The following is a 14,277-nucleotide window of genomic DNA, read 5'->3' on the forward strand; positions in this document are numbered from 1 at the left end:
CTGCCCGCGTGCTCTGCGGCTTTGCTCCCCATCTCCCTGGTCTGCTGGTCTCCAGCAGACCAGGGAGATGCGGAGCAAAGCCGCGGAGGACCCGGGCGGCGGGACCGTCTCGGTCCACCGCCCGCGTCTCCCTGGTCTGCTGGGGCGGGGGGGGGGGGCGCGCAGCTAGTGCACTCCACACCCCAGAAGACCAGGCTTTTCTCCGGCCTGTGGTAGAGCAGCTGAGGCGCTGCCAGTTGGTCCCGCAGTGCCGCTCTGGGCGCTACTGGAGCAACCCGGCAGCACCCCAGCTGCTCTGCCCCGGGCTTCCTGGAATCAGCCGCTGATCAGTTTCAGCAGCAGCTGACTTGGGGACGCCTGGGGTTCTTAAGTTGAATCTGTATGCAAGTCGGAACTGGCGTCCAGATTCAGCCTGTTGAAACTGATCAGCGGCTGATTCCAGGAAGCCCGGGGTAGAGCAACTCTGCCTCGGGCTTCGAGTGGTCAGCCGCTGGTCAGTTTCAGCAGTGGCTGAATCTGGACGCCAGTTCCGACTTACATACAGATTCAACTTAAGAACAAACCTACAGTCCCTATCTTGTACGTAACCCGGGGACTGCCTGTACTTCTGATAGCAGTGCTTTCACTCATATCAGAATAACTCAAATACGTTATCACAGCTAACTCCGATCAGGTCTAGGCAACGTCCAGCCCAAAACCAGAAAAACAAATCCCTTGAAACTGGAAGCCAAAACATCTCACCTCTTCGCAGACACACCTCATGTCTCTGGCCCTCAAGCCCCAAAGGGTGAGGGGAAAGGACAGGGAGGACTGAGGTTCAGGGCTTCCCATAGGCCAAATTTACTTTTCTGGGGTTCTAGAGTTCGTTGATTTTAAAGCCCCAATTAGCCTCTGGGGTAGGGAAAAATTATGGGTTCAGTGTGTGGGACAGGGCTGCGGTGCAGGATCTGGGAGAAAGATGGGGTGCAGAAGGAGGAGAGGTTGCAAGTTCTTGGTGAGAGGAAAGGTGCAGAAGCAGGTTGAATGCAGGGTATCTGGCTGGGGGTAGAGTACAGGAGCAGGCTGGGGGTAGGGCGTCTTGCCAGAAGGCAGAGTTCAGGAGTAAGAGAGGGTGTAGGAGCAAGCTGAGGGTGCAGGATCTTGGCAGGGGAGCAGAGTGAGGAGATTGGGGTGCGGAGGTTTGGGCATGAGGTGGGCACTTCCCTGGTTTCATGAGCCTCTGCAGTGTGGAAAGTTTCTGGACAGTGTGCTGCCATTCCCCCATCGGGGTGGGGAGGAGGGAGCTTAGCCCGCTCCATGCAACGGGGTGCCCATGCAGCTGTGGGGGGGGGGGGGAGAGATGGAGAAAGCCCCGATCCCACCACACCAGCTTGCGGAGAGCGAGAAGCTCCGTGTGCTGGCATTCCTTCAGCAGAGTGAGGAGGGGCGGGGAAAAGAGCAGCCGAGAACGGAGTGCAACTAGCAAGCTTAAGTGAGCCGCGAGAGGATGGCAGCACCCTAGCTGGGCTCCACGGGGCCCCTGCTTGGGCTCAGGGAGTAGCTCAAAAGCGCTAAGTCCAGTAGGGGTTCCTTGGCGTCTTTTGCCTCGAACTCACCTGGCACCACCCTCTGCCCCACCCTCTGCCACTGTAACAAAGAATAAGTGGTTGCCTGCACATGTAGAAGAGGCAGCTGCACCGCAGGACCCCACGTTTCAGAGGCAGTCACCCAGGATGAAGGAGGGGGCTGCGTGGTATGTATTGATGGGGCGGAGGGGGGCTTGCTGGGTGGCCCACAGGAATGCAGGGTACTCCAGAAGCCTCATCAGCTGCCTGCTGACAAAGAGCTAAGGCAGGGAGCCGCCTACATGCTGGGGGAGGAGGGAGAGTGTTGTTGCTGTGCTGTGCTGGGGAATGAGTATCTGTGAGCTCTGCCAACTGGGGGAAGGGAAATAAATGGCAGTGCACCAAGCCATTTCCAGCTTACTGCTTCTCCAGCAAGGCTTTTCGGGACATTCTGCTATTTGATGGTGACACCAGGACAGAGCATTTAAATTCAGGACTGTCCCAGATTTTCTGGGATGTACGGTTGGTGTAACTATACAGGCCCTTATTTTTAATACTTACTCCTGAGAGAATTCAGTACCACTATGCAATGCAAAATGTTGCAGAAATTAATGTTGTGCATGCAGAATGACAGAACCCCCGCACTGATAGAAATGGATTGCAGAGCTGCTGATTACCATCAAGGACCACTGGACGCAGCAGATCCCAGCTCACAAGCAGACTACACTGCTGTGGTGGGGGGGGGGGGAAGAGAAAGAAGAGGGATGTGAGGAAGAGCTGCAGGATTCATGGGAGCTGCAGTTCCTAGCATGCTTTGAAGCAGGGGTTCTCAACCTTTTTTTCCCCCCCTTAGGCTTCTCCCAACATGGTATCAAAACTCCACAGCCCAGCTGTGCTAAAACATTTTTTCTGCATATCAAAGCCAGGAACTGCTCTGGAGTAGTAAGAAGGGAATTGCTCAGGGCTCCACATTTCTGCAAAGACCACAAAGCTAAGTTGCCCAGGCTCTGGCTTCAGCCCCAGTGGTTGTGCTCACGGCCCATGCCTGAAGTCCTGTGCAGTAGGGTTTTGGTTTTCTGCCCTGGGCCCTAGCAAGTCTAACACCAGTTATCTGTTCACGGCCCCCCCCCAGGTCCCTAGACATCTGGTTGAGAACCACTGCCCTGAAGGAAGAAGGCAAGAAATTTCATCCAGGCCTGGGATGCAGCACCCGTCGTCTTCTCCTTCTGCATTCCTGAAGGGGAGGCCCTGGCATGGAAGGGGGGGAGGAGGGAGTGAGAGAGAGCGTGTGTGTGTGTGTGTGGGGGGAAATATATGAGTGACTGGCCCCCTGGCTAGGCTCCGGGGCGGGGGGAGGGAGGGACAGAGGAGTAGGGCTGTTGTAGAGGTTTCTTTAACTCTCTACTCCTGAAGGAATTTGTGTGTGTGTCTATTATAATAAACAGACTTGCTAACAGGTATTTTGAAATAATTAACAAAATAACTGAACTGGATAGGATTACATAGCATTCTTGACAAATATTTGCAGCATTTTAAAAGTGTGCAGAAATTAATTTTTTGATGCAGAAATTTAAAATTTTTGGCACAGAACTTCCCCAAGAATGAAACCTAAATAAGGATTGAAACTTATGCATTGAAACCTAAATAAGGATCACTTCTATTCTGGATAGATTTTAAAGGCCACCTCTAAAGAACAAATTTTCATCAGTCCTCTGACTGAATTAATTTACAACCATATAAAACCAAACATTGACTCAATTATATGTATAGAGTGGGCACAAAAGGAACAGCTAGATGTCCAAATGGTCAACTCCATACTCAATTACAATAACTCTACAAATTGTCCATGCACATATTCACGTGAATAATATTAAAATGTAGACTTCCATAATGCTACACTTTTCTACTGAACAATATTATAATTAAATTTGCCTCTTTGGCCTCTTTGCTTTTTCTTTATTCAAAAGAAATTACAGTATTAATGTTCATAACACTGATAACGTGTACAGTATCTTGTCAGATTGAAAAGTTGATAACCTGTTCTGTCCCTTCATTAATTCACAAAGGATTTCTTAGTTATAGTAGCTTAAATATTTGTATAATTTGCATATGTAGAATTGGAAGTACAGTATTGTGCTTTTAATGTCTAATTAGATTATCAACTCTTTTGGGCAGGGACTTTGTTACAGGCACATGTAGTGTCTTGAAGAATGGGTCCCCAGTCTCTGGGACGCTTAGGTACTACTGTCATATAAATATTGCTGCCATTATTACATGGGTAATCCTATTGTACCTATTAGAACAGGTTTCCTTAAATGAACATTATGCAATCTGAACTAGCACAAATTATTATTACACTTGCATTTCAGTAGCAAATACAGGGCCCAATCACGGAACAGGGACCTACTGTGACCTGTTTTGTACATATACAGGCAGTCCCCGGGTTACGTACAAGATAGGGACTATAGGTTTGTTCTTAAGTTGAATTTGTATGTAAGTCGGAACTGGCTCCAGATTCAGCCGCTGACTACAGGAAGCCCTAGGCACAGTTGCTCTGCCCCCGGGTTCCTGGAATCAGCCGCTGATCAGTTTCAACAGCGGCTGAATCTGGACTCCTGGGACAGAACAGCTGGGGCGTTGCCGGGTAGGTCCCCGCAGGACCAACCTGGCAGCACCCCAACTGCTCTACCCCAGGTATCCTGCAACAAAAGCCTGGTCTGCTGGGGAGGAGGGGGCGCACTAGCTGCGCGCCTTCCCCCCCAGCACAGCAGGGAGACCCGAGCAAAGCCACACAGGCAGCGGGACCCCGCTGCCCGTGCAGCTTTGCTCCTTTGCCCTGGAGCAAAGCCGCAGAGACGGGGGACCCCGCCGCCTGTGTGGCTTTGCTCCAGGGCAAAGGAGCAAAGCCGCGTGGGCAGCGGGGTCCCGCCGCCTGTGTGACTTTGCTCGGGTCTCCTGAGCAAAGGAGCAAAGCCGCACAGGCAGCGCGGTCCCGCTGCCTGTGCAGCTTTGCTCGGGTCTCCCTGCTGTGCTGGGGAGTCCCCCCCAGCACTCCAGGGAGACCCGGAGCATCTTTTCTCGCCCCGGAGGACGCGGTGGCGGGACCGCTGCGCTCTGGGCGGTCCCGCCGCCTGCGAGCTCCGGGGCGAGAAAAGCCCCGTTCGTAAGTGCGAATCCGACGTAAGTCAGATCCGCGTAAGTCGGAGACTGCCTGTACAACAAAAAGTCAGTCCCTGCCTCAAAGAGATTACAGTCTAAACAAGACTCAAATTATCCCACGTAAGCTAAAACCAGAAATATAACTGAAAGTAGAGAGAATTGTCAGTAGGGGTAATTTACATATCATTTTCCAAGAAACATTTCTTTCTACAATCTACTTTTTAAAAGGACTATTTGAATCCTATGGGCCCTCCACTCTCTTGTCCATCCATAGGTCCCTCAGTAGCTATCAGTTCCAGAGTGCATACGCTCACATGTATATTCCCAGTCAGCATCCCCCTTAATGGTTTATGGTTAAACAGTGAGCTGTTCCAGCCCTACTGGGCCCACTGTAGGTTGGGGGCTCTCCAGCCCAACTAGAACAGCACTCACATATGGTGGGCAAGGCCTGGCCAGAGCAATACCCACCTGAAGCGGGAAGGGGACTGCTCCAGCCCACCCAGTTAACTGATCAACCAACATTTTACATCCCTACATTCTACGCAGTAAATAGAGGTATTAAGCAATTCAGTGCCATATTAAAAGTGATCAGAAAAGACACACACACACACGTAGACAGATGTGCACACACACAGAAAAACTTCATTAGGATATAGATGTCTAGATTAAAGGAGATAAGCCAGGGATGTAAAAAAAAAAAATCGCTTAAAAATCATTTAACTGGTTAACCAATTTAACTAGTTAACCACCAGCCGTGAATGGTGGGGAGCTGCTCTGTCCCAGGTCCCACACCGAGCTGTGGTGGGTTGGGAGGGGGTAAAGAGCCTGCTACCACCTGCCAGGCCCTCTGATTAACCAACTGCCCAGTAAAGTTAATGCTTAACAGATAACTGGTTAACTTTTTACATTCCTAAGGTAAGAGGGAAATTATTTCCTGACATAATAAGTAGGCCCACTTTCTGCAATTCCTTATTTCCTAAACAAAATCTAGTTACATGCAGCAAGCTAGGAGGAGGAAAGTAATGTAAATAATATTAACTGAGCACTAGAAAAGTACTGGTTTTATAAATATTTACCAAAATAAAAAATAAATGCACCCCTACAAACAGCCCCCGGCTCCCTGTAAAAAATCCTAAGTAGGTGCTCACACCACAGTAAACAAGCAATAACTGCTGAAATCAGTTACACCTACATGAAACCAGTGTCAGTGAGAACAAAGTCAGAGCCTTGTGTCCTCAATAAAGTTTACAGTAGGCACTTTCCTCAACTTTAGTACAACTAGCCACTCCATTAAGTAAGTTTAGGTGAAAAACCAGTTTCTAAACAAATAGTTTTTAACTTTCTCCTTCAAGCCACTAGATGGTGCAATTTAACCTTCTCTAGTGAAAGAAGCTTGGAGCTAAATGCTAAGTCAAAAAACTTGGAGATGATATTTGGCAGGAAGAATTCTCTACCTGAGATTCTCAAAGCAGATGACTGTATCTGCAAAAAAATGTATACAAATAGCAATGTACACACATTTACAGTACACACATATCATGCTCAATATAATCAATAAATGAAACCGTTATCTGCAATTCAACTATCTTTTTGAAAACATTAATTGCTATAACAAAAAACAGGACTATGTAAGCACTTTAAAGACTAACAAGATAGTTTATTAGGTGATGAGCTTTTGTGGGCCAGACCCACTTCCTCAGATCAAATAGTGGAAGAAAATTGTCACAACCATATATACCAAAGGATACAATTTAAAAAAATGAACACATATGAAAAGGACAAATCAAATTTCAGAACAGAAGGGGAATGGGGGGGCGGGAGGTAAATGTCTGAGAGCTAACGATATTAGAGGTGATAATTGGGGAAGCTATCTTTGTAATGGGTAAGATAATTAGAGTCTTTATTCAAACTTAAGTGTAAAGTGTCTAATTTAAGCATGCTTTACAATTAAGTTTGAATAAAGACTCTAATTATCTTACCCATTACAAAGATAGCTTCCCCAATTATCACCTCTAATATCATTAGCTCTCAGACATTTACCTCCCGCCCCCCATTCCCCTTCTGTTCCGAAATTTGATTTGTCCTTTTCATAGGTGTTCATTTTTTTAAATTGTATCCTTTGGTATATATTGTTATGACAATTTTCTTCCACTATTTAATCTGAGGAAGTAGGTCTGGCCCACGAAAGCTCATCACCTAATAAACCATCTGGTTAGTCTTTAAAGTGCTACATAGTCCTGTTTTTTGTTTCAGCTACACCATACAAACACGGATACATTTCTATCATTAATTACTATAAGGAGAGATATTTCTCCTCCACCCAAAAATCTAAATTACACCTTTTTTAGAAATAAAAAAATTTACTTTGTAAAAATCTTTATATAAACTGACGGATGACCTTATAGGTATATGGGCAGTATTTTATCCAATGATCTTAAGCTTTGCCCACATGCTAGCGGTCTAAATGATCACTATATGTGGGATCAGGAAGGAATTTCTCTTGGGTCAGGTTGGCAGCTTCGGGCACAAATCATTTGCAGGCTTAAACTAGTGTAAATGGTAGATTCTCTGTAACTCTGAAATTTTTAAATCAGGAGTGGGGAACTTCAGGCCCAGGGGCCAGATACAGCCTCTGGCTTGTCTGGATCCTGCCCCCAAGGCTCAGGGCTCCCTCTCCCTAGCATTAGGGAGCCCACACTGGTGCTCCAGCCCATTAACACTCCCCATGGAACTGGAGCACACAAAATTTACTAGCCTGAGCTCACCTAGGCTCAGGTGTGTGAGAGGAATATGGGGAATGTCTCATTTGGGGGTCATATCAACGAGGATTTGTTTGGGGTTTTTTGCTTCTCACTTATGTGTGGCCCCCAACTGATTTTTCTGTGGCTCAGTGGCCCCCAACCCAAAAAAGGGTCCCCATCCCTGCTTTAAATCATGATTTGAGGGCTTCAGTAACTCAAGGCAGAGGTTAGGGGTCTACTATACGAGTAGGTGGATGAAGTTCTGTGTTCTGCAATGTGCAGGAGGTCAGACTAGATGATCATGATCGTTCCTTCTGACCTTGAAGTATGAGAGGCTACCTAAACTTTTTCGGTTTTCAGAGAACTGAGAGATTTACTAGGTGAAGCCTAAAATAGAAAATGCAATGATTTAGAAATAAGACTGCCTAGCGTATTGCTGGTCAGGTGACATTAGTCCAAATTACAGATCCAAATCACCTGTGGTTACTCTTGGTACTTCCCATCAAATCAGTCTGACAGCACCAGCTGTTTGAAAAACTGAGAAATCCACATTTCCTTTTAATAGAGGAATGCAACCAAGCACATTTTTGCCTTTTACCTCAGAGTAGCTTTATGTACCAGAATTATTTGGTACTAACAGCAAGAAGGTGGTAAGATGCTTTTGCATGCCTTAGAGGAACTTTAGGAAGCATTTCTAAAAATATATACAAGTTCAACAAATGCAACTATCATTATCAACCTCACAGATTATTCACAGAAATTCACAGTTTAGAACAAAAGCTACTTCCTAGTTCCAGAATCAGAAGGAAATATGCCACACATGTAAGCTAATCCATTATCCTTTCCCCCTACATCTGTTCTAAAAGCTAGAAATTGCTTTAAAAGATGACTTGTCCTCTCATTGAACTATACTTTTCCTACCACCAACCAATCTACATAATCTATATTTACATTACAACTTGTAAAAAGGGAACAAAAATAAAGAGAAAAATCTATTAAAAGAAAAATGGTGGTTAAGTGACAGATAAATTAATTCTTAAAAAACCCACAGTGCTATGTTAATGCAATTTAGTAATTCCCATTCACATTCTTCCATGAGTTTTTTTCTTGTTATACTACTAAAAAGCTTCACAGGCAGTCCTGTAATAATTTTCAAGTATTAAAGCGTTTCCAAAGCAGAATTATAAATAAAAGAAGGATGGAGTACAGCTCTATTTTTCTGGAGATGTATATGAAACCACTTTCAAATCTGCAGGTAGGTGCACATACAGAATTCTGTACTTATGCAAGCCAAATAATTTCATCTGTAAAAATATTAAAGGAAATGATACCATATAAGAACAATTACCATATATTTTACACTGTTCTCATCAGAGAAGGCAATGAATTCTTAACTGTTAGTGTTTATAAACTAAATCGTACTTTGAACATAAACAGATATACATATTACATATGAAAGATTTACCTTTTGAATAAAGATTAACTACTTGGTTATGTTAAATGCATAATGTATCAAATTAATGAATAAAAAGAATGACTTCACAGAAAAACAATTTTACCTGTAGATACTGAGAGAGCTGAAACAGTTCCTGAGAATACATACTGGGAGTGTTAGCAGCAACCTATGAAATAAGAAAATATTAAAATCATGTTGGGTATTTTACATCAGACAATTCAAAGTCTATCTGTAAATATTTAAGAAAGATCACGGCCTACAATATTTTTTTTCTCTTAGCACCTTTACAATTATACCATTATTATTGTTTATTGTTTGTATTACAATACTACCAAAAGGCCCAACCAGGACTGAGGCCCCTACGCGAGGCTCTGTACAAAACACTTACTGAGAAAAATCACTGCCCCAAAGAGTTTATGATCTAAATTAAAAAAACACACAAAAAGGCTTGGACGGCAATAGATGCACAAAGGTGAAACAATTTGCACAAGATAATGCAGAAGGTTGGGTCAATGCTGGATATGAAACCCAGGTCTCCTGACTGCTAGAGCATGCTACCTCCTCATGATATATTCTGTTCTAAACAAAGAATCAGTCTCCATAAGGTTCTTCTACAACTCAGAGTAAGTGGCAGGCAATATCTACTATATGATTTTTGAAAAGTTCTATTTGAATAGCAGCTGACTGCTCTTAACATTATGTGATGTCCACCCAGCATGCTGAATGGTCATGGAAGTAAATCAGCAATGGACTAGGGTTGCCAGGTGTCCGGTTTTCACCCGGACTGTCCAGTATTTGTGGGCTCCGACCAGTAAAAAACCCAGGAAATACTGGACATGTGCAATGTCCGGTATTTTACATTCCCCTGGAATGGAAGCCCGGCGGGGACAATTTTCCCCTGCCGTATCTGGCAGGGATGGGGGCGTGAGGAGTGCGGCAGAGTCTAGCGAAGGGGGGGCAGGAGGCGGCACGTGCCAGGCGCCACACTAGGGGGGGCGCCAGGCTGGGCTGAGAGCGTAGCATGCACTGCTCTGGCCCATGTGACCAGCAGAGACTGGGAACTGGCCACATGATGCCTCCCTGTACGCACTGTGAGCAGAGGCAGCAGAGCCGGGCAACAGAAGCAGCCAATTTACAAGTCAGATTGTTTCTCCATGCCTGGCTCTGCAGGGGGGAGATTTGATTGGGATGGAGGCTCCCGATGCTGGGGATGCCTGCCTCAGGGGGAAGAGGGAGTGCATTGGGATGTGGAGGGGGGGAGAGTGCTAGGGGAGCCTGGCTCTGAGGCAGGAGTTAGTGCATTGGGATGGGGGGGACACTAGGTGGGCCTGGCTCTGATGCAGGGGTGAGTGCATTGGGATGAGGGGCACGGGGGGGGGTCCTGGCTCTGATGCAGGGGTGAGTGCATTGGGATGGGGAGACTGGGGGGGCCTGGCTCAGGGGGAGGGGTGGGTGCATTGCAGGTTAGTGTGTGGTCCCAAACTGGAGAGAGTGGTACAACTTTTGCTTAACAACTTTCGCTCTCCACCCCCCCATTTTTCTCTTTTTGATTAACAACTTTGGTCTCACCCCATTTTTTCCTTAACAGAATTTTTTCCTGGTGTTGGGGTTGTGTTTTTTTTTGTTTGTTTGTTTGCGGGGTAGGGTGTTCGGTATTTTTTGTTAAACCATCTGGCAACCCTATAATGGACTGATTTAAATGAAAGATTAAAAGCAATTCAGTTAAAATATTGGGCATTTACAATCTATGTTTTGCAACATGCTAAGGATCCCAAAGTTTTCTGTTGAGTTTTGTTTGACAACGCCTCTTTCATAAGGAGGCTTTAGAGTCTGGAATGAACCAACTTACAGGAAGAACTACAAAGAGCAGAAAGTCTCTCTCCCAATCATATTAAATTCTCTCCAGCTCCATAAAGAGCAGAAAACTCACTGGGGAAAAGAAAATGCACCTTTGCTTCAGTACCTGATTTGCCCTAAGATTCTAAATGGGTGGAGAGATCTCAGTTAAGTTGGGGGTTTTGGTTAACTGGGAAATATATAAGCAATACTTAAAACAGTAATATTAACAACAACAACAACAACAACACTGCCAGACAGACTGAAAGGGAAAAGGAACAGGTTCATAAAGACACGTTGTCAGGCAGAGGAATCAGGTCATTTATAGCCTTGGGTAAGGGCAGGTAGAGGATTGAGGTATATGTGCACACCCCAAACTGTCAACTCATAGTTAAAAGTAAATATATGTTCTTGTCACTTCACGGCTCCTAATCCAATCTCATCACCTCTTAACCACCGAGTAAAGGGCTCCATAACAATTTTCAAATGCATAGGATATCACAGCCTTATATTTTTTAAAGGTACAATTTTATCACTCTCCTCTACTGTGACAGCTAATGTTCTGTCCTTCTTAAAGCCTACGGTGTCTCACACTTCAAACCACAGAACATGCTGCAGCAAAAGCCATATTCTATGGCACTCATTTTGCTCACATCACTCCCCTTTTGGAGCCTCTCACTGCCTTAAACTTAAATTCAAGCTTCTGGTTATCACCTTTGATGCCCTGATGCCCATCTCTATTTACTCAGGCATACTGTGCTTTGAGTTATTTTATCTATTTTTCCACCCCTGGCGACCAGTGAATCAAGTAGAGTATTTACATACCATAACAACTCACACTGTCATGCATATACTTTGTCATACTAAAAGAAAAGTGTTTACATTTTTTAAACAGTAAAAATACAAAGCCATGTAAAATAGCCCAATGTAAGGCACATCTACAAATGGTTAGATTTTCATCAATTTTAATAGAGCAAGAGTACAGATGACGTACCTTGTCAACAGGACTTGGTAGTGGAGCATGGATGACACTGGAAAAAGAATTGTTTAAAGACTTATTTTTCAGTAACAGAATTATGCCAACAAATATCAAGTACAGAACAGTAGTTCAAAAATCCAAAAAGCTATCAACATTCCTGTGACTGTTCAACTTAAGTCATTCTCCATTTTAAGTTTTTTCTTAGGGTGTGTCTACACAGCAGGGTGTAACTCAAAAAAGCTATGCAAAATGAGCTATATCCATTGCATAGTTTATTTTGAAATAGTTTATTTCTAAATTGGGAGCATCTACACAGCATTTATTTCAAAATAGAGGACTCTTTCTCCGACTTTGCTTTCTCCTTGTACAATAATGGTTACAAGAGTCAGAGTAAGAAGTTCTCCAGCTTGACAGTATTTTGACATTTTGAATTAACTGCCTGCTCTGTAGACATGGACTAAGTTATTTCGAAATAACGCTAGTTATTTCAAAATAATGTTGCTGTGTAGACATACCCTTAAAAAACAGTGAGAAGTTGCAAATACTACTTTTTACATCTTATGCTCATAACCATTTTGTGAAATGGTACTTTGAACTACAATTTTTACATTTAGCTTTCAGTTCTAATCTAAAAATTCAACACATTAGTGAGCCACTTTCTAAAACCTTGACCACGATTTTTATATCATATATTAGATAACATTTTATGTTTTTTGAAAATAAAGTAGATTTGTTTAAGTTCAAATGCAATTTACATGTAGAAATGAGTTACATGGACAAAATCATGCACTTAAATCCACTAGATAGATCACCCTAACATACAACTTTATTGATGAAGAAAAAGTTACATAAAAAGTTAATGAGCTAATTTTGGCCAAGGACATAGCTACTTTTTTGTACAATTTCACATTTGAAGAACAAGAGCAATTTATGTAACTGCCTAATTTTAACCAGTAGTTTCGTTGGTCCCAGGATATTAGGGTCACAAGGTGTTTACGGTAGTATCTTTTCTTGGATCTGATGATGTTGGTGAGAGTTTCTGTTTCCACAGAGCACTTCTTCAAGTCGGCAAAAGGTATTCAACATCATTGCTAAATACAAGATGGAATGGATTGTTTAGTCTTAGTTAACACATTTCAATGGACCATTCAAGGTGACGAGACCTGGTAACAACTACTTCAGTGACAAGAAAGAAAGTGGTGGGGTGGGCGGGGGCAGGGGGTGGAGATGGTGGTGGTGGTGGTGGTGGTGGTTAATAGGTTACAGATTGTTTTAATAAGAAGCCATAAATCCAATCTCTCTATTCAATCCATGATTTTTAGTATCTAATATGAATTTAAGGTCAAAAGCTTGTCCCCATCTTAAACAAAATCTTTCCTGAACTTCCCCTTCCCCTGACACACGTAATGAAAGCAGCACCAAACCATGAAAGAACAGATGCAGACTTGAGAACATATAGGGTTGACAGGTTTTGAACCAGACAGTCCAGTATTTGAGCTTTCTGTTCAGGAAACGAATTGAGAAAATATAAATGAGAAAATATAAGTGTCCGGTATTTTCTAAATAAGATGCAATGTAGATGGTGATGTAATGTCAAGTGTGTCCAGTATTTTTGTTGAAACCATCTGGTAACCCTAAGGACATATCTGCTACAGCTATCAACATCTTTCAAGATCCACACATGCCAGATTTACCAATCACAAAATATGGCCTACATCATGCAGTGCACTAAATAGCCCTAATAGCAACTGTGTGGGTGAACAAGACCACTGCTATGCTCTTGAATGAATTCACACACAAAAACAAGATGCACACATCGCGTTATCTGTGGGTGAACATCTCTCACAAAACAGTCATTCTATATCTGACTTATCAGTCCCCATTCTCAAAGGAACTGACAAAACACTTTGAAAAGACAAGCCTAGGAGCTTAACTTTGCAAAACACTGAAAATCATGGACTGACTACAGGCTTGTACGCAGGAAGGATCTCCCAAGTAAGCATGCTCTGGCAGTCAGAGGAAGGCAGGAGCGGTGCACTGCCCAAGCCTCCCTCCCCCATGCTCTGACCAGCTGGGGGAAGGCTGAGGCTGATTTCCCTGCTTACTTGGGGGACCATAAGGGATGCATTCACATTTTTGCAGTCCACATTTACCAAAAAGCACCCCACCACCCACAGAAACTCTTGTGTATGGGCCTGGATTAGAGACACTAGATTTATAGTTTATTAAAATGATGTATAAGCTACTAACAACCTCCTCCCAGCTGTTCCTTCCCTTCATTTGTTCCCCATGCCTGGAGGAATGTCAATGGGCCACTTTACTGTACATGGTCCCCTGTAATTTGTTAGCTACTCAAGATAAAACAATCTGTTCCACCTCACATTTAACAGCAACACACTGAGGGCAAGCGTATACTTAAAATGCTGCCTCGGCACAACCACACCATTGCAAATGGGCTGCTGCTCAAGCACTTTAATGAAGACACTGTAAGCTGAAGTAAGAGAACTCCCCTGTTAGCACAGCTAATCCACTTCCATGAGAAGTGATAGTTATGTTGGTGGG

The 14,277-nt window shown here is 44.0% G+C and overlaps 1 protein-coding gene across 18 annotated transcripts in view; it reads right to left on the reverse strand.

Moving 5' to 3' along the window:
- The window catches only part of SLMAP (sarcolemma associated protein), a 203,684-nt gene that overhangs the window by 87,179 nt on the left and 102,228 nt on the right, over positions 1 to 14,277 (reverse strand). For all 18 annotated transcript variants that reach the window (XM_014577409.3, XM_075938864.1, XM_075938860.1 and 15 more), the window contains 2 exons: positions 11,731 to 11,767; positions 9,004 to 9,066 (listed from right to left, as the gene is read on the reverse strand). In XM_014577409.3, coding sequence (XP_014432895.1) covers positions 9,004 to 9,066; positions 11,731 to 11,767 — 100 coding nt within the window. The remainder of the gene's footprint in view (positions 1 to 9,003; positions 9,067 to 11,730; positions 11,768 to 14,277) is intronic.

This window comes from Pelodiscus sinensis, chromosome 11 (assembly GCF_049634645.1).
Source record: "Pelodiscus sinensis isolate JC-2024 chromosome 11, ASM4963464v1, whole genome shotgun sequence".
In the NCBI taxonomy this organism is placed as follows: domain Eukaryota; kingdom Metazoa; phylum Chordata; order Testudines; family Trionychidae; genus Pelodiscus; species Pelodiscus sinensis.